Consider the following 20,561-nt stretch of genomic DNA (forward strand, 5'->3'; position numbering starts at 1 on the left):
ATCAACTATCTCTTATTTCATATGATCTGCAAATTTAGTAGTAGGGTTCCTGTGGATTCACTTGTTTATTCAAAAGTATTTATTGATCACATTCCTGTATACCAGGTAGAGTTTTAAGCACTGATGAGTTAGACAGACAAGATCCCCTGCCATCATGTTCTTACTTGGATTAAAACATTTATAAGGACTTTATTAAATACAGAGTCCTAGAGCACATGGTCAGGATAATTTTGATGCATTATTCAGCATTCTCAGGTGTAATTCTACCAATCTTCATTCTTTTCCATCCTCCATTCCTCTGCTTTGTCCACAAAATTTTAAGAGCTTTTCCCCCAGATTTCTTGCAAAAATTAAAATGTTTCTAGCATTTGTCTTATTTTCCTGTCTAATAACTCTTTCCAAGAAAGGAAATCAGGTTATTCTGGCATGTTGATTTATTGTTCTTAGGGAACTCATACTGGTACCCAGAAATTACCCAAGTGTTTAAGAACTGTTATAAAACGCTGGGCACCGTGGCTCATGCTTGTAGTCCCAGCACTTTGGGAGGCCGAGGCAAGCAGATCACATGAGGCTAGGAGTTCGAGACCAGCCTGGCCAACACGGCAAAACCCCATTTCTACTAAAAATACAAAACTTAGCGGGGCATGGTGGCGCATGCCTGTAGTCTCAGCTACTCAGGAGACTGAGGCACGAAAATCACTTGAACCCAGGAGGCAGAGGTTGCAGTGAGCTGAGATCACACCACTGCATTACAGCCTAGGTGACAGAGCCAAGACTTTGTCTCAAAACAAAAACAAAAACAACCAACTGTTAAAAAAATAGTAATAATAACATCCTAGAAGTTTGTCAGGAATCATTAATAAACTCACTGTGGCTTGCAAGATATAGCTGTCCACTTTTTTTTTTTTTTTAATAGTTCTAGACTACCTTTGTCTGCCACAGTTTTCTGGTGGCTGGCTTTATTTTCCTGGGTGTATCAGTTTGGATGTGCTCTGCTGTCCAACTTGGTGCACTGAATGTTCTGACTTGGACCTGGATAGTGATAATCCTTTAGAATCATCTCAGGGCTCTTCTCTCTCATCAGCCTAAGCCTTTAGCTTCTTAACCATGTCTTTCCTTTTTCCGTTTAAGGAAACCTCATTTTTTTAGCCATTTAACCAATATATATTGACTGCCAGTTGTATGCAAGGCACCATACCCAGCTCCGACTCATTCTCATGGATGAAATAGAAACAAAAGAATCCTGTAGTTCTCTTATTTTTGTATTGGATTGACTTTTTCATGAAAAATTACCTGACTTGTAGGGATAGATGAGGAAGGTAGAGTAAAACAAGACATGTAATTCCCTTTCCCTCGAGTGTGTCTAGGCAAATTCACAGGAAGGTCACAAGCTCAGGAAAGTTGGGCAGTCCTTCGCTATTATATTAGACTATGGAGTCAATGCCAAGTCCATGAAGTTCACTAAATTTCTAATAGATATTTCTGTGGCCCTTGGCCTGCAGTTAGTACAGAAGGAAGGTGTAGTTTGTGGCTTTGGCAAGACCTCTCTAACCTCCAATGATACATTCCTTTTCTTCAGTATCAGTATTGTTGTGAATATCAAGAGATAAAATATGTGATGTGTGGATTGTAAAGTGCTCTACAGTTGTAATTGCTTATTAGTTTCATTTATGTATAATTCAGCATGTTCTTACCGAGTGTCAGGCACTCTGCCAGTTGCTGGGATTATGTAAATGATTATACATAGTCTAGCCCCTCATCAGTGCTCCCAGTCATTTACAGAGACAAGCCTGTAAACAAGGAATCACAACGCAGAGTGATAAATGCAGTGGTAGCTGCACAAAGTATGTAGGCAGTACTGCTGTAAGTAGTGCTGAGCTCTACCTGAGAAGCGAGCAGGCTGGTGTCTGGGAAGTGTCACAGGGTAAGTGACCTTGAATTGGGTCTTAAGGTTGAGTTGGAGATTGCCAGAAAGGCTAAGAGGGATGGACCTTCCAGGCAGAGGGAACAGTCTATGCAGAGGCGTTGGGTGGGGATTAGGGAGTGACAGCAGGTGGAACCATCTGCTGCAGGATTGAGGAGAATAACAAGAAATAAGGCCGGAGAGTGAAGAAGGCTACACATAGGAAGGACCTCGTAAGGCAGTTCTAGGGAGCTCATTCTCTATTCTGAAGGCCGTTGAAGGATTTTAAGCAGGGCAATGTCGAATTCACACTTGCATTTTAGATGGACCATTCTGACAGGGTGGAAGAGGAATTGGAGGGGAAGGATTAGCAATGGTGCTTGACTTTTTAGGGATAATGGACTCCTTTGGGAATCTGTAAGAAGCTATGCTCCTGTCCTCCAAAAATACATTTAAAATATCTGGAGATTCCTAAAGGTGATCTTTGGGAATAGAGTAAATAGATATTAGCAGAATATTAGAAGATTGAGTACTCAGTGGATTGTGAGAATTGATGGAAAAGGAGGTATGCATGGTGATACCTCAGTTTCCAATTTGAGTGAATATTTAGATATGTGGGTCTGGAGAGCTCAAAGGAGTAGTTTGGCAGGAGATAGGGATTTAGGAGTATTTTCCATTTCCTTGGGAGTTAAAACAATTGATGTGACCGAAATTGCCCAAAGAAAGGATTTAAAGTGAGGGGGTGGTAGGAGGACAAGTCCTTTACTCAGGATACCAGCATTTAAGGTGTGAGCAGGAAAAAGGATCCAGGCAAGAAAACTAAAAGATATCAAAGATGCTTTGTATCTGTTTTACCTGCTGAGAACAGACACAGGCTAGGGAGGAAAGAAACTTCTTTGCCATCCTTGCTGAGACTTTGTCTTTGGTTATGCCATTCCTAGTGACACTCTTCTTTTGTGTCACGTGAGCATTTGCTCTTTAGCAAGAAGCCTACTTAGCTGGGTTCACTTTTGTCAAAGTTGGTGTTTCTGGGTAGAGGGCAGTCTTACTGGTTCAGGTAACCCAAGGATGCTTGGTATGGAAATCTTGTTGGCCTGATTGTTCTTTCCTTTCCCTCCAGCCCTCAGAGTGGCATCTTCAGAGGCACACTGGTGTCCTAGAGAAAGATTGGGCTTCAGTGCCAGATATCTGAATGATTCATCTAAGCTCTATTACTAGATGTGTGATCTTGAGTAAATGACTTAAAGTCTCTGAATTTCAATTTTCTCATCTGTAACATAGTAACAATACCCATCTTATAGGGTTGTTAGGATGATTAGAGATAATCATATATATTTAAAGCACAGTGACATTTAATGAAGAATTTCTCTATGGAGGTGGGTTTTGGCAAAGTGTAAAGCAGGAAGCCTGCCTAGGAGGTATTGAGCAACTCACCACTCAAGGGGTACTAACAGCTGAGATGTCTCTCTAAGATGTCTCTCTAAGACATCTCTAAGACATGATGGGCTGAGATGTCTGCCCATCATGGATTCTGTAAAGGGGATTCTTGCCATGGGTCATTGGATTATCTGGCCCCCAATGCCCCTGTCAGCCGTGTGATTTCTAATGTTCTAGAAGCTCTAGGCTCACTATCAGAGCAAGTAATGTTCTTTTTTTTTTTTTTTGGAGACAGAGTTTCATTCTTATTACCCAGGCTGGAGTGCAATGGCATGATCTCGGCTCACTGTAACCTCTGCCTTCCGGGTTCAGGCGATTCTCCTGCCTCAGCCTCCCAAGTAGCTGGGATTACTGGCACCACCACCACGCCCGGCTAATTGTTATTTTTATTTTACTAATACTTTTAGTAGAGATGGAGTTTCACCATGTTGGCCAGGCTGGTCTCTAACTCCAGACCTCAGGTGATCCACCCGCCTTGGCCTCCCAAAGTGCTGGCATTACAAGCATAAGCCACCACACCCAATGTGATATTCTTGAAAGAAGTAGGATTTGAGTTGGGCTTTGGAGGATGAAGAGGACGGGGAAAAATAAAAAAGCAGAGGGCACAGCTTAGAATGTCTGTGAGATGGAATAAATGCAGAGAGAAGTATGAGGATCATAGCTGTTCCTCTGCCAACCTATTCCCTGATCTCGACCACATTCCATTCAGTGCCTTGAGCCCTACCCATGCCCACTCCAGGAGTGTTCCACTTGTGGCTGGCTAATGGGTGGGGGCCCTAATCCTCAGATGGAGGAGGTAATAAATTAGTGGTAACAGTAAACAAGTCGCCCAGCCTGGGATGCCGCTGGCTTCTTATAAGTAACTGTTATAAACATTGGGTGTCTGGGGCTGTCAGAAATGCAAGCAAGCATTTTGAGTGCCTCTCATATGTACAATTAAAACAATAAAACACGGCAGAAACGCAGCCAGAGCAGGCTATAAATCAGCTTCTCTTCTCAGCTCCAAGTGGCAGCTGAATAAAGATGAGTGGGGCAGAAGCTGGGTTGGCATAGGGCCCTTCTGGGGGTAGAGGGCTTGGACCAACCCCATCAGCCTGAGTGCCCCCTTCCCACAGCTCCAGGGCCTGCAGGACTTGGCCTGCTCCAGCTGACCTCCCCATCTCTGTGTCTTCAGATGGGGGACAGGACGGTGCAAGCCGGCACATCACAAACCAGTGGACAAGTGCCCTGGAGTTCAGGAGATGGCTAGGACTCCCCGCTGGCGGTAATGGAACTGCTTTGTATAATATTTCTCCCTCTCCCCAGGACATGCCAAGGATAGTCTCATCTGACTATCTCTTTTACTCAGTATAAGTGAACTACCCAGCACCCACTGTGTGCCCAGCCTAACCCAAGCATAGCAGAGAGAATGCATGCTCTTGGAGAGCAAAAACTCAGATGAGAATAATAAGGTTCCCAAGGAAATAAGAATCCCCTAGAGAGCTTGTTAAAACACAGGTTCCTGGACCCTACCCTCAGAGATTCTGATTGAGTATGTCTGGGGTGGGACCTGAGGTTTTGCATTTCTAATAATAGGCCCCTACCCTTTGAGAAGCATGATCTAGGCTACAGGTATTAGTTGTGGTGTTGTGCTTGAACTGCTTAAAAAACTCATCTGGGCCTTCACCTCCCTACCAGAAATCTTATTTTGCCACTTTAAGCTTCTCTCCTAGAGAGGCTATGTGTTTAAGCCATGGTATTATATGTGTGCAGAACACTTAATAGCTCTGACACCTGGAGCAGTTTTCTATACCTGCCAGAGGCACTGTCTCCTTATTTGTAAAATAAAGGTTATTGGGAGGCAGTATAGTACATTTACCCCTAACCTAAACCCTAGAACATAGAAGAAATTCTGTGAATGTAAACCTGTGTTTCTATATCCTCCTTCTCATTATATTCTTAACAGAATGTTAGTCTTTGACACAGCCTTCCAAATGCTTTTCTCTGGTAGCAAACTGTTACCCTCAAAGAGCCAAATATTATTTAGAGTCTAAGGAATGGCTTAGCCATTACCTAACTGTGTGACCTTGGCAATTCTTTTTCGCTCTCTGAGCTTGATTTTTGCATCTGTAGAGAATAATATTTCCTACACCACAGGCTTATTTTAAGGCCCAAATTGGAGTACTTATGAAAGCGCTTGAGAAAATACAAGACATTGTGCAAATGTAAGGTGCTTGCAAGAACAATAATTAGTAATAATAAAGATGTAAGACATTGCCAAGACAATATTTGACAAAGGGTCCAGTCAGAGGTACAGATAACAAGGACTATCAGAGCTCAGAGAAGAGAATCTCTGGCTGAAGAAGTCAAGGAAATAAAATGACATTTGAGCCTCAAAGTATAGGAAGGTTTTGGACAGCTGTATGGAGGGTTGACAGGTGTGTGCAACTGAATGTGAGTAGAGAAGGGGTGTGCTATATTCAAAACATACAGAGCGGTCAAGTATGGTGGCTCATGCCTATAATCCCAAGACTTTGGGAGGCTGAAGCAGGAGGACAGCTTGAGCCCAGGAGTTCAAGACCAGCCTGGGCAACATTGTGAGACCCCATCTCTACACAACTTTTATTTTATTTTATTATTTTATTTTATTTTATTTTATTTTATTTTAGAGACAGAGTCTTCCTGTGTTGCCCAGGCTGGAGTACAGTGAGTGGCATGATCTCAGCTCTCTGCAACCTCCGCCTCCTGGGTTCAAGCAATTCCTATGCCTCAGCCTCCTGAGTAGTTGGGATTACAGGCACGTGCTACCATGCCTGGCAAATTTTTTGATTTTAGTAGAGACAGGGTTTCACCGTGTTGCCCAGGCTGGTCTCGAACTCCTGAGCTCAGGCGATCTGCCCACCTTGGCCTCCCGAAGTGCCAGGATTAGTAATGAGCCACCATGCACTGCCCAATATGTATATTTTTTAATTAGCCAGGTATAGTGGGTTGTGCCTGTGGTCCCAGCTACTCAGGAGGCTGAGACAGGAGGATTGCCTGAGCCCAGGAGGTCAAGGCTGCAGTAAGCCATGATCACGCCACTGCACTCCAGCCTGGGTGACAGAGCAAGACCCTGTCTCAAAAAACAAAGAAACCACTCAGATATGAGAAACAGAAAAATTATGTTTCACGCTGATAGGTGAACATGTTAGGGTGAAGCAGGCACACAGCAGAAGATTAATCTTAGAGAGTAATGAGCAATAAAGATGCAACATTAGTAGAGTAGGACCAGATCAAGACTCTTGGACTTTATCCTTTAGACAGAGAAGAGCCTTGAAGGTCCTAAAGGAGAGGGCACTGCAGGAACTGATTCCTTCCAGGGTAGAGAAGCAGAGGGAGGTGATAATGAGATGACGATGATGATGATAGCTGCAAGGATAGCAGATAATATTGATTGATACTTACTTTGTATTCACAGTAACCCTATGATGCAGGTACTAAAGGAAACTAAGGCAGAGTGAGGATGTCAAATGCCAGCAGAACTGCCTCCTGCTCTTGTATAAGACCCAGCAACCATATCAGCCTGCATGTGCCCCCAGCTTAGTCAGCTCAGATCTCTGGCTTGTCCAGAGGCTTGGGAATCTGCCAGGCCAAAAGCTGTGTGGGCAATTTATTATTTTTAATAATGTCACAGCCCCTTCCTCATCCTTTTCCAGGCTCACTCAGACTTGTCACACTCCATGGCCAATGTTTCTACATGTCATTTCTCCATAGTGCTGGTTCTGGCCACCATAGAGTTACCAGGATACATTTTGGCCAACTGCATGATTAAATGAATCAGCCAGTTAGGTTAATTATTTCCATCCTTTTAGCCCTCCAAACTCTGTGTGTGTGTGTGTGTGTGTGTGTGTGTGTGTGTGTGTGTGTGTGTGTGTGTGTCTGTCTGTGTCCCAGGAGAGAGAGATAGACTAGTTGACATGTTTTACTAAACAGAATAAATTTGATGCATTTATAAAAATAAGAAAAAATAGGATTGGGTGGCAAAGAACTAGTCTTATGATTTTTAGCTGATTTACATATTTTGTGTATAAATATTTTTTCATCAAAAGTTCCAAATCAGGGACGGGTCCCACACACCACACAAAATATATTAGAGACATTTATATGGATAGCAGGAAGGGAGACAGAGGGCTGAAATTTTCCAGGCACCTAGTGATTGATAGGGGCTGAGGCTCCCCCTGACGCTTTATTGAGTTTCCGATGATTATCTCTCGCTGAGACATTTTTTACAGATGACGGTCGAGCTGTCACAATGGACCATGGGGGAAAAAAACCCAACAATAATAACACTTTAATCTTTTTACTGCACTGCTCCCTAGTATCTCAGATTCATCTTCCCTGACGCACGCAGTTCATTATTCTGCCCCTCCCTGGATGGGAAATAAAGGAAAATAAATATATATGTAGACACACTTACCCACATACGTACACACACACAGACTATATAAAAGAGACCACCTCAGAACCAGAGAGGGGCAGAATTTATTGTTCTTTTTGCAAGTGTTGAGGTTTATTAGTAGAGATGCTGGGTTGGCTTGGAATTGGCTATTAATTACAGCATTTTGTATTTGTTTTTTATTGCGAGTTTTTAACATCTTGAAGAAAAGGCAGAGGAGAGGCAAGCAGGTGTAGAGATGGGGAACACAGAGGGACCAAGTTTGACCAACCAAGTAGCATAGCTGCTGAGAGGCAAAGAGCTGCCACCTTCTTCTTGTTGCCATCCCTGCCCCAGAGGATCCCTGGAGCTCAAAGAATACTGCTTTGGATAGGATGGGGGTGGGGGAGGAGAGGGAAGAGGGTGACCTCAGGGTACTTATAGGACAAATCTAAGGGAATCTAGATACTTGTGAGCATGTCACTGCTCTGAGAGTTAGGAGAGGTGGGAAGTAGAGGAGGTTAAAACAGAGTTGTGATGGGTCTGTAGATAACCAAGTAACAGATTCTTAAGAGTTTGCCCCACCTTATGAATTTGGTGATGTGAAGGTGAGATGTGGGCTCTGGAAAGCACCCCCTTGGTCTGCACTAAAAAGAAGGCTCCTGAGCCAGAGAGGATGCCACACTGACTGTCATGGCCACAGGCAGGGACAATAGCCTGTCTTCTTCAAGTTCCTTGCCATCCTTCCTGGTCTCGCCCTTCCCTTTCATGGAGGTGAGAGAAAATGTGCTTGGGGTCCCTGTGGGAAGGCTGCCCTCGAGGTGTCTCCAGTGGAATAAGTGTTGACCCAGTCTTAAATTCATCAACTCTATTCTGAGCCCCCATGCTACACTAGGATGGGGTGATAATGAGGTGAGGTCCTATTCCTAAGGAGAAAACTTCCAGTCCATGGGCAGAAAGCATGATGTCTGTGAGAACCATTTTCAAGTAGGGGATGGTCCTCCAGCCATCGGCCAGCCTAGGTGACCATGAGTGCTTTCTCTATATAAAGGATAAAGACATGTTGAAGACACAGTGTCTGTCCATCAAGAACCTGTTTCCTGCCTGAGGAGACAAGCTTAACATCCATTCACTAAAGAAGTGTTTATTAAGCAACCTGCCATACTTAAGAGAATATACATGAAACAATCTGAGAACACACAAGACTATGTAAAAGGAAATGTTTACCAATTTGATATAAACAGAAGGCATAGAGGAAAGGTAGATCAGTGAAAATCAAGATGCTTAAATTGTAAAGTGTGGGTAAAATGTGTGTAAATAAGAGAAAGCATAATAAAGCCATGTAATCACTTAGAGAAAAAGAGTTATAAGCCTTGGAGTTGAACTTTCCAGCTCAGTCAGTGACTGCCAGTGTGACTTTATAAGATACATAACTTCTCTAAGTGTCAGTTTCTTCATTTAATGAATAGGAATAATAATATAACAGCCTAGTAGGGTTCTCATGAGAATAGTCGTAAAGTTCCTGGCACAGTACCTGGGCACATAGTGAGTGTTCAATACATGGAACCATTATTTTCTTACTGTTCTGTTGTATATTTAGTTGTCTGAGTATTGGAGGAAGACTCTTAGTCTTGGGATGTTAGCCTTCAGGACTCACCTGTGACTCTCCACTAGTATGAAATGGGCTGCCTGGAATGAGCCTGACATATTCTACAGTGTTAGTATTAGAGGTGATTCTAGCCAGTATTGGAATGACATCAGGAAGAGGAACGGGTACAATAATAAATTTATTACCATTTATTGAGTCCTTACTACATGCCAGGCAATATGCTCATCTTCTTAAATATATTTTTTAACCTAACAGCTTTATTAAGATTTAATTCACATACTATACAATTCACCATTTGTTTTTATGGAGTGTGAATTATATATCAATAAAAAAAGAAAGAAAATGAATGATACAAGAGCTTAAAATAGAAAAGCTTCTCTTCCTCTCCTCTCACACCTCACTAGAATTCCTACCTCATTTTTTTTTAAATTTTGTATCAAATTATTTTTCTTTCAACTTTTCTTTTAGATTCAGGGGCTACATGTGCAGGTTTGTTACCTGGGTATATTGCATGATGCTAGGGTGTGGTGTATAGTTGATCCTATCACCCAGGTACTATGCATAGTATCCAATAGTTTTTCAACCCTTGCCCCCCTTCATCCCTCCCTGCTCTAAGAGTTCCTGGTGTCTATTGTTGCCATCCAACAGGGTACTCATGTCCATGAGTACCCATTGTTTAGCTTCCACTTATAAGTGAGAACATGTAGGCTGGGCACAGTGGCTCACGCCTGTAATCCCAGCACTTTGGGAGAACATGCAGGCTGGACACAGTGGCTCATGCCTGTAATCCCAGCACTTTGGTAGGCCAAAGCAGGCAGATCACTTGAGGTCAGGAGTTCAAGACCAGCCTGGCCAACATGGCGAAACCCCAACTCTACTAAAAATACAAAAATTACCCGGGTGTGGTGGCGCGCCCCTGTAGTCCCAGCTACTCGGGAGGCTGAGGCACGAGAATCACTTGAATCCAGGAGGCAGAGGTTGCAGTGAGCCTAGAGTGTGTCATTGCACTCCAGCCTGGGCAACAGAGAGAGACTCCATCTCAAAAAAATAATAATAATAATAAGTGAGAACATGCAGTATTTGGTTTTCTGTTCTTGTGTTAATTTGCTTAGGATGATGGCTTCCAGCTGCATCCATGTTGCTGCAAAGGACATGATTTCATTCTTTTTTATGGCTGTGTAGTATTCCATGTAGTATCCCATGGTATAGTACCATGTTTTCCTTATTCCGTCCACCACTGATGGGCACCTAGATTGATTCTGTGTCTTTGCTATCGTGAATAGTGCTGTGATGAACATATGAGTGCATGTTTCTTTTTGGTAGAACAATTTGTTTTCTTTTGGATATGTACCCAGTAATGAGATTTCTGGGTTGAATGGTAGTTCTAAGTTCTCTGAGAAATCTCCAAACCGCTTTCCACAGTGGCTGAACTAATTTACATTCCCTCCAACAGTGTATAAGCATTCTCTTTTCTCTACAGCCTCACCAATAAGAGCCATTCTGACTGGTGCGAGATGGTATCTCATTGTGGGTTTGATTTGCATTTCTCTGATGATTAATGATGTTGAACATTTTTTCATATGTTTATTGGTTGCTTACATGTCTTCTTTTGAGAAATGTCTTTGTCTTTTGCCCATTTTTTAAATGGGATTTGTTTTTTGCTTGTTGAGTTGATTAAGTTCTTTATAGATTCTTGGCCAGGTGCGGTGGTTCACACCTATAATTCCAGCACTTTGGGAGGCTGAGGCAGGTGGATCACCCGTGGTCAGAAGTTCAAAACCAGCCTGGCCAACATGGTGAAACCCTGATTTAGAAAACAGTGTTTTCTAAAAATACAAAAATTAGCCGGGTGTGGTGGTGCACACCTGTAATCCCAGCTATGTGGGAGGCTGACGCAGAAGAATCGCTTGAGCCTGGGAGGCGGAAGTTGCAGTGAGCCAAGGTCACACCATTGTACTGCAGCCCGGGTAACAAAATGAGACTCCATCTCAAAACAAAACAAAAGACCCACATAAGTTCCTTATAGATTCTGGATAATAGACCATTGTCAAATGCATAGTTTGCAAAAATATTTTCTCCCATTCTATAAGTTGGTTGTTTACTCTGTTGATAGTTTGTTTTGCTGTGCAGAAGCTCTTTCATTTAATTAGGCCCCATTTGACAATTTTTGTTTTTGTCATAGTTGCTTTTGAGGACATAGTAATAAATTCTTTGCCAAGGCTGATGTCCCGAAGGGTATTTCCTAGGTTTTCTTCTAGGATTTTTATAGTTTTAGGTTTTACACTGAAATCTTTAATCCATCTTGAGTTGATTTTTGTATATGGTGAGAGGTAGAGGTCCAGCTTCATTCTTCTGCATGTGGATAGCCAGTTATCCCAGCACCATTTATTGAATAGGGAGTCCTTTCCCCATTGCTTATATTTGTTGACCTTGTTGAAGATCAGTTGGGTATAGGTGTGTGGCTTTATTTCTGGGTTCTCTGTTCTGTTCCATTGGTCTGTGTGTCTGTTTTTGTACAGTGCCATGCTGTTTTGGTCACTATAGCCTTGTAGTATAGTTTGAAGTCAGGTAGTCTGATACTGTTGGCTTTTTTCTTTTTGCTTAGGATTGCTTTGGCTGTTTGGACTCTTTTTGGTTCTATATGCACTTCACCATTTAGAGTATATAACTCAATGGTTTATATAGTATATTCACAAGAGTTGTGCAAACTATCATGACAATCAATTTTAGGACATTTTTATCAATCCATAAAGAGACCTCGTATTCATTATCAGTCACTCTTCATTTCTCCTCAACTATTCCCAGCTCCTGGCAACCACTAATTTACTTTCTGTCTCCATAGATTTGCCTAATCTGGACATTAAATATAAATTGAATCTTATTTTATTTTTTGAGACAGGGTCTTGCTCTGTCCTCCAGGCTGGAGTGCAATGGTGTGATCACGGCTCACTATAGCATTGACTTCCTGGGCTTATGGGATCCTCCACCTCAGCCTCCTGAGTTGCTAGGACCACAGGCATGTGCCACCACAGCCCCCAGTTAATTTTGTATTTTTAGTAGAGACGGGGTTTCACTATGTTAGCCAGGCTGGTCTTGAACTTCCAACCTCAGATAATCCTCCTGCTTCAGCCTCACAGAGTGCTGGGATTACAGGTATGAGCCACCACGCCCAGCCTCATTGTGGTTTTCATTTGCACTTTCCTGATGGCCAGTGATATTGAGCATCTGTTCATGTTCTCTTTGGCCATTTATATGTCTTATTTGGAGAAATGTCTTTTCCAGTCCTTTGTCCATTTTTTAAATTAGATTTGCCGTTGACTCTTTGAGATAGGTGATATTATCTGTTTGGAGATGAAGAAGCTGAATCTCACAGATGTAAATAAAGTCACACAGTCAGTTTCGCTTTCCAGACTTGCTGACTCCAGCCCCCATGGTCTTTCTAATACACGTTGCTGCCTGCTGAGGATTCATACTGGGGTCACCAGGGTCCTCTATGTGGCAGGAAGGGAGGAGGAAAGGAAAAAGGTGGGAAGGAAAATCTGTTTGAAGGCTGGGTGCAGTGAGTGGTTCATGCCTGTAATCTTAGCACTTTGGGGGGCTGTGGCAGGAGGATCACTTGAGCCCAGGAGTTTGAGACCAGCCTAGGCAACATAGGGAGACTCCATCTCTCTCTATATTTTTTTTTTAATAAAAAAATTTTTTTGGCCGGACCCAGTGACTCACACCTGTAATCCCAGCACTTTGGGAGGCTGAGGCAGGTGGATCATCTGAGGTTGGGAGTTCGAGACCAGCCTGGCTAACATAGTGAAACCCCATCTCTACTAAAAATACAAAATTAGCTGGGCATGGTGGCGTGTGCCTGTAATCCCAGCTACTCGGGAGGCTGAGGCAGGAGAATCGCTTGAAACTGGGAGGCGGAGGTTGCAGTGAGCTGAGATCATGCCATTGCACTCTAGCCTGGGCGTCAAGAGTGAGACTCCATCTCAAAAAAATAAATAAATAAAAAGTAATTGGAATACACTTCATGCTGAAGCTCTCTACAATTTTTTTAGTTTGAATGGTGGTGGAAAAGATGAAAATGATGAGATGAAGTAACTCATCCAAGTTGGAAAGTCGGAGACCTTTCTGGTGGGTTGTAGACAACTCCCTCACATACACACACATTGTAGATGCCATTCCTGAGCAGTGGCAAGAAGGGGCAAGTGCTCTGCTTCTAACTGGTGCTGTGATGCCTCAGCAGGGTCTTAATTTGTATAGAGTCTTCAGTGAGAGGAAGCTGGGAGGCCAGAGGCTTCTTCCTAGAGACTTTTGATAAGAAGTTAGCTTAGTTCCTCAGCTTCAGGTCGTATCAACCGACCCTGAGTTATGTGAGGCTTGGGCCTGTGGGCATTGGCAGAAGCTGCACAGTACAGAAGATATAGCAGAGGCCATGGAGCCACTCAGGCTTAGGGTCTAGTCCTAGCCTACCACCAACCAGCATTGCAAGTTGAGCAGGCCACCTAACCTCTTTAAGCCTGTGTTTCCTCATCTGTTCAATAGAGATGATAGTACTTGGCCCTACATGGATTGTCATGAGGATGAGGGAATGATTGCCTTGAAGTGCTCCCTACACTTTAAAACATGATACAAACACAAGGGGTTATTCTTTTATTTGTCTTATTAGTCATAGAGGTTCCCTCTCATGGAAACATGTTCACATCTTTAAAGTCAAGGGCACTGCTAGACATCCCATAACATTAGATGGCACTGGCTCCTGGGAGTGGCCAGTAGAGGCCGAGAGGGACTCAAAGCTAGGGTTGCCTTCCCCTGCAGAAGTGAACAGTAAATAAAGCTTTTGTTATCTAGAGACCACTGCAGGATTTTAACAAGGGTTCAGCTGTCAAACAAGAAACTGCTGAGTGACACCCAGTGAAACAGATGATTCTTAACTCAGAACTCTATTCTCATGCTCACTGTGCCCTCCCTCCTTCCCTCCATCCCCTCCCCTCCCCCCCGTCCCTTTCCTTCCCCTCCCTTCCTTCCTTCCTTCTTTTACTTTCTCTTTTTTTTTTTGAGACAGGGTCTGGCTCTGTCGCCCAGGCTGGAGTGCAGTGGCGTGATCTCAGCTCACTGCAACCTCTGCCTCCCTGGCTCAAGTGATCCTCCCACCTCAGCCTCCCGAGTAGCTGGGACTACAGGCATGTGCCACCACACCCAGCTAATTTTTGTATTTTTTGTAGAGTTGGTGTTTCGCCATGTTGCCCACGCTGGTCTCACACTTCTGAGCTCAAGCGATCTGCCTGCCTCGGCCTCCTAAAGTGCTGGGATTACAGGTGTGAGCCACTGCGCCCACCTCACTTTGCCCACCTCACTGTGCCTTTCTGAGAGGAAAGTATATGCAGGAATCCTCAAGTGAAGCCTTTTTTCACAGAGAAAATACACTTTTGGAAGCCCATGATGAGATAATAACTAACATTTATTGAGAGCTACTATATGCTAGGCACTGTACCCAGCCCCTTTATTCATAGTGTCTCATTTAATCCTTACAACATCCCATGAAGGCATTACTGTTATTACCTCCACATATAGATAAAGGAGCCTGGCACAGAGAGGTTAGGTAAATTGCCCAAGATTACACAGTCAGTAAGTTCAGAGCTGGGATTCAAAGATAAGTGGTCTGACTCCAGAGCCCCACCAAATACTGTTGACTGGTATTACTTTTATTTTTATTATTCCAAAACCAAAGATAATATTAGGACCTTGTTTATGTTTGATGTATTTATTTGTTGATTCAACAAGTATTTGTCAAGCACATACTTATGGCCATACACTGTTGGGCAATGGAGAAGGTAGTCACACTTCCTGTGTTCATTGAGTTTTTTGTCTAGTGGGGAATTGTAGTCAAGTAAGCAAGTGCTTACAATACACCACATGTTCTCACTCATAGGTGGGAATTGAACAGTGAGAACTCATGGACACAGGAAGGGGAACATCACACTCTGGGGACTGTTGTGGGGTAGGGGGAGGGGGGAGGGACAGCATTAGGAGATATACCTAATGCTAAATGACGAGTTAAGGGGTGCAGCAAAACAACATGGCACATGGATACATATGTAACAAACCTGCACATTGTGCACATGTACCCTAAAACCTAAAGTATAATAATTAAAAAAAAAAAAGAATGTAATAAATACTAGAATTGGGAGATGCCTAAGGTGCTGGAGGAGCTCTTAGGAGCAATAACTACCTCAAATGCAGGAGGAATCACTGGAGAAAGTGACTTCTAATCAGAGGCATAGCGCTGTATTGGAGTTAGCCAACTAAAGGCATGGGAGAGGGGAAGATGTTCCAGGCAGTGGAATAGTATTTACAAAAGCTCAGAGGCAAGAAAGAGCATTAGAAAGGTGATGATGAGAGATGAGACTGAGGTGAGCAGTGGGCCTCCTCTAGACATTCCTTATTAGTTGGGCTATGACACCAGTACTCTCCTGACGTTTGCGCCAAAATAGCCCCAGCTGTGTTCCTTGAGTTCATCTGCTGTTTGTGGTAAGTACCCTGTGTATAGCTCTGTCATTGCACGTGTGAAATTGTATTATCATTTGTCTGCTCAGTGGTCTGATTCTTGCGTTAGGATGTTAGCTTCTGAAAGTCAGGAACTGTGTCTTATTTATTATATCTCCAGGAACTACCACCATGCATTGGTGCTCATTAAATGTTGTTTGTTGAATGAATGATGTCTTTTCTTTGTAAAATGGATTACACCTTTCCTGCTTTCTTGAGCCAACTATCACTTTTCGTCAGATTCATCATTATATCCAGCAGTTAATGTCCTATGTGGCAGTTCAGTGATACCCTTAGGGGTTTTTGAGGTGCTGTACTCTGAATTCCTTTTTCAGCTTTTCATTGTCCTGTTCTTTTCCCGCCTGCCTGGCCAGTGCTTGATTGTAATCAGTCTGCTTGGTTCTGTAGCATCCTCCCTGGCCTTCTTATTTCCTTCTCCTAATCTGCAGTGGGCTGGAAATAAGATCACCTAGCATGATTTGATAAGACTGTAACTAAGGGCTAGTAATCTCTGATTGAGGTCCTAAAGGGCTCTCTTATGGGAAAAGTGTAGATGCCATTGCACATGGGACTTGTATGTTAGAGGCCTTTTAACTTCCTGTTCTTCCTGCTCCAGGAAAGGTCAGATAACACTCCTGGGGCAGGAGCGGGGGGTTCATCAGTCTGGAGAGGCCATGTCAGGAGTAGAAGGCTCATTGACCATCGATTCTATAAACCACAAGAAACTAAGTAACTGTCTGTTCTCCAGCTGCACACTCCACCAACTTTATTTTGGCCAAACATTTGAAATGCTTCCATCCACATTAGCTTATCTGAGTGCTAGCTACAAACCTCGGGCCATTTTCTATTAAGGGCAAATTCTGCAGAGGGTGAGTTTGCACCTTCACCCAAACAGGAAAACAGGATGGAATAAGAGCCAAGGCTGGGACCAGGACATCTGGGCTCTGCTTCTTTCTTGGTGTCTGATTTCCTCATTTGGAAAATGAGGGTGACATTGTGATATGTGAGAAACAGTGGGGACAACCACTTATTAGCTATGTGACCTCTGAGCCTCAGTTTCCTCATCTATAAGATGGGAATAATAATTATCTACTATGTAAGTTAATTATGAGAATTAAGTGAGATTAATTGTGTGAAGTGACCATGTCAGGCATAGTATAGAAGGTCAGTAAGTGAAATCTATTAGTATGGCTGGGCGCAGTGGCTCACGCCTGTAATCTCAGCACTTTGGGAGGCTGAGGCGGGTGGATCACCTGAGGTCGGGAGTTCGAGGCCAGCCTGGCCAACATGGTGAAACCCCATCTCTACTAAAAATACAAAAATTAGCCGGGTGTGGTGGCGGGCGCCTGTAATCCCAGCTACTCGGGAGGCTAAGGCAGAGAAACACTTGAACCCAGGTAGAGGCTGCATTGAGCCAGATCGTGTCACTGTCCTCCAGCCTGGGTGACAGATCAAAACTCCATTTCAAAAAAAAAAAAAATCCATTAGTATTAGGAAGAGGCATGGCAGTCTTCTGGCTTTTGGAACTTTATATAGGACATTTAGTATTGCATAGACTCCATTCCAAGACCACTTGAAAAAGAATGGTTTAGGAATTGTCTGGTGCTTTTGACTACCTAGGTAAGGTCGCCTCTTGACTGAGTGTACCCCTTTATTCGGTGAGAGGTAAGAGGAACCTGTCCTCTGCAGATCCTGTGCTGTGGACTCAGGGAGGAGTACAGGTAGTCAGGACCCAAATTCTACCCCTACAAACTCAGTTCAGGAGGGAATGTAAGAGTTGCCTGGATAACTTTCACATGGGGGCTAGAAAGAAGCTCCATTGCCTGAGCAGGGGAGAGTGCTCTGTGGGATCTCATTTCCCAAGGGAGGGCCCCAGAGGTGGGGTAACATTCTAATTTATTGTCCAAACTGGAACTGTCTATAACAGCAGACGAAAACCAGGACCACCCTGGGTAAACGGGGTGTGTGGAGTCACCCAACCCAGAGAGTCTTGGAAAAGTGATGGACTGGTTTTATATTACTTTATATCAAATCAGAGTGAGAAAATCACAAATATTAGCGCTAGAGTGAGCCTGGGGGATTTTGGTTCTTTGACCACATGAAATGCTTGTTCTTTCAAAAAAATGTTTACAGCTAATTATTAAGGGTAAAAATGCAGATTACAAAATTGTATTTACAGCAAATTCCAATTTTGTAGGGGATACACACACACATGAAATTTGGAAGAACATATATCAAAATCTGACACGTAGTTTCTCAAGTCGCTAAGATATCGGTCCCTTTTCTTCGTTGTACTTTTCTGTGATTTTAAAAATTTAATTGCTTTTATAAATTTTTTAAGTTTTAAAAAATTAAAACCACTTACTTACTAGAATGTAAACATTTTCAGAGCAGAGAGGTGTATTAATCTTCTGCTAAAACAGCCTCTGTCTCCTGCCCCACTATTCCCTTATCCTACCCCAACCTGCTTTCTTTACCTGCATAACTTCTCTTCATCCTTTAAGACTCCTATCTTCTGGGATCCTCTCTTCATGCCCAAGTTGAGCTAAACTCTCCTCTGGTGTTCTGGTATATTCTCCTGTTACACCTCTAACAGAGGATTTATCTCAAACAGTTCTATAAACATCTGGTTATTGTCTGCCTCCCTTGTCAGTTATGTCAGGGACCTTATCTGATCTATTTCATGTCCCCAGGATGAATCCTAACACTTAACAGATGTCAGTAAACATTGTGGAACTAACTGGCCTCTGTTTTGCCTCTTCTTACCCAGCACAGATGGCCAGGAACATAGTAGGTGCCATTTTATGCTTAGTAAGTAGGTAGATGAGTGAGTGAATTAAAATGCCACGAGAAAACAGGTGAGATTGGTGGCTCATGCTGTCGTTGCTAATGGAAGGGTTTGTGTTGCTGTCTCCCCAGTCCTGATCACCCGAGAGGATGACTTCAACAACCGGCTGAACAACCGCGCCAGTTTCAAGGGCTGCACGGCCTTGCACTATGCTGTCCTTGCTGATGACTACCGCACTGTCAAGGAGCTGCTTGATGGAGGTGAGAGCAGAGGTGGAGGAGGGGTGGGGTGGGGGAGGTGGAAGAGGGGTGGGATGGGATTTGGCAGTGGGAGAGAGTACTTGGCAGCCTGTCTATTCTGGAAGTAACATACTTCCCCAGAGCCCTGTTATCCTCCTAGAGCTAGAGATGCCTCGAGAGCAGCTTTGCTTGCTGAGAGTGGCAGTGCACACATGTGGTTTGCCCTCCTGTGGCTGATGTGTGTTCTCTGCCTACATGTGTGTGTGATGCACCATGCCATCCTGTCTGTCTGTGTATGCTGTGAGAGTTTTCTGGACTGCTGCTATCCCTAAAAGGGTTCTCTCTTCTCCCCCTTGACCTCCAAAGCAGAGCTAATGAAACAAAGGACAGGCTCTTTAAATCCCTGCTAACCCAGGTCACAAAGACATCCTCTTTGGTCCCATCCCCGTCTCAGGCCCCTTTCATTACTCTGGGTCATGGCACCCTATTCTTTTCCGTCATTACACTTGTCACAACCTGAAATTGTTTTTATTTGTTCAATAGCCTTCTCCCTAACTTGTCTCTGAGCTTCTAAAAGGCAGAACCATGGCTGACTGGTTCAAGTGTCCCCAGCATCTACTATAGTACTTGGCACTTAGTAAGCACTCAATAAATATTTGTTGAATAATGAATACCCTCCCTTTGGAGAACATCAGGTAACTGGAGGGACAAAACATGCCATCCCCAGACTCAGGCTGGGCAGGTCCTGTCCAAGTCTGGTAGTGTTACCTGCCAGACACATCCCAGTCACTTTCTTCCCCACTTCCCCATATCCCACTCCCGCCTCTCCTTGGGAGAGGGTGGGAAGCATCTTGACAGGATGTGTGGAGCACAGACCCCTGAGTGAGTACATGGCACATGACTGCCTGTTCATGCCTCCTCTGCTGCTTTTTGAGGGCCAGGGATCCTCTCTTGGGGCTAGACCCCAGGGTCTTCCTTTTTGGGATCATTCTTCATAGAACCTGAGCACTGGAAAGGTTTTCAAAGGTCTCTGGGCCACTCTGATGATTGCCTGCCTCTCTTCCAGCAGAACCCTCTCCAACAGCTGGCTAGCTGACATTTTTCAGAGACAGAAGGAACCCTCCTTCTTCCCCAGGGAGTTAATCCCATTTTACTTTATCCTTGACTGGTTGAAACATCTTTTTTTTTTTTTTTTTTTTTTTTTTTTTTTTTTTTTTTTTTTGAGACACGGAGTTTTGCTTTTGTTGCCCAGGCTGGAGTGCAGTGGCACAATCTCGGTTCACCACAACCTCCGCCTCCCAGATTCAAGCAATTCTCCTACCTCAGCCTCCCGAGTAGCTGGGATTACAGGCATGTTCCACCACATCTGGCTAATTTGTATTTTTAGTAGAGACAGGGTTTCTCCATGTTGGTCAGGCTGGTCTTGAACTCCCGACCTCAAGTGATCCACGTGCCTCAGCCTCCCTAAGTGCTGGGATTACAGGCGTGAGCCACTGCGCCCGGTGTGGTTGAAACATCTTTTCAATGAGCTGTGGCCTTCTCTGTAACTTATGCTAACTGTCTTTTGCTACCTAATCACTTTTCCAAATACTAGTCTTCAAAGAAAGTTCTTTCAGTCCCAGAGCCTTTGCCTCCGCAGGCCCAGCATCCCC

At 43.7% G+C, this 20,561-nt stretch overlaps 1 protein-coding gene across 2 annotated transcripts in view; it reads left to right on the plus strand.

The window, feature by feature from the left end:
* CLPB (ClpB homolog, mitochondrial AAA ATPase chaperonin) overlaps window positions 1-20,561 on the plus strand; it is a 143,955-nt gene that overhangs the window by 59,115 nt on the left and 64,279 nt on the right. For both annotated transcript variants that reach the window (XM_030829044.1, XM_030829045.1), the window contains one exon: window positions 18,802-18,930. In XM_030829044.1, the coding sequence (XP_030684904.1) occupies window positions 18,802-18,930 (129 nt within the window). The remainder of the gene's footprint in view (window positions 1-18,801; window positions 18,931-20,561) is intronic.

This window comes from Nomascus leucogenys, chromosome 15 (assembly GCF_006542625.1).
Source record: "Nomascus leucogenys isolate Asia chromosome 15, Asia_NLE_v1, whole genome shotgun sequence".
Classification (NCBI taxonomy): Eukaryota; Metazoa; Chordata; class Mammalia; order Primates; family Hylobatidae; genus Nomascus; species Nomascus leucogenys.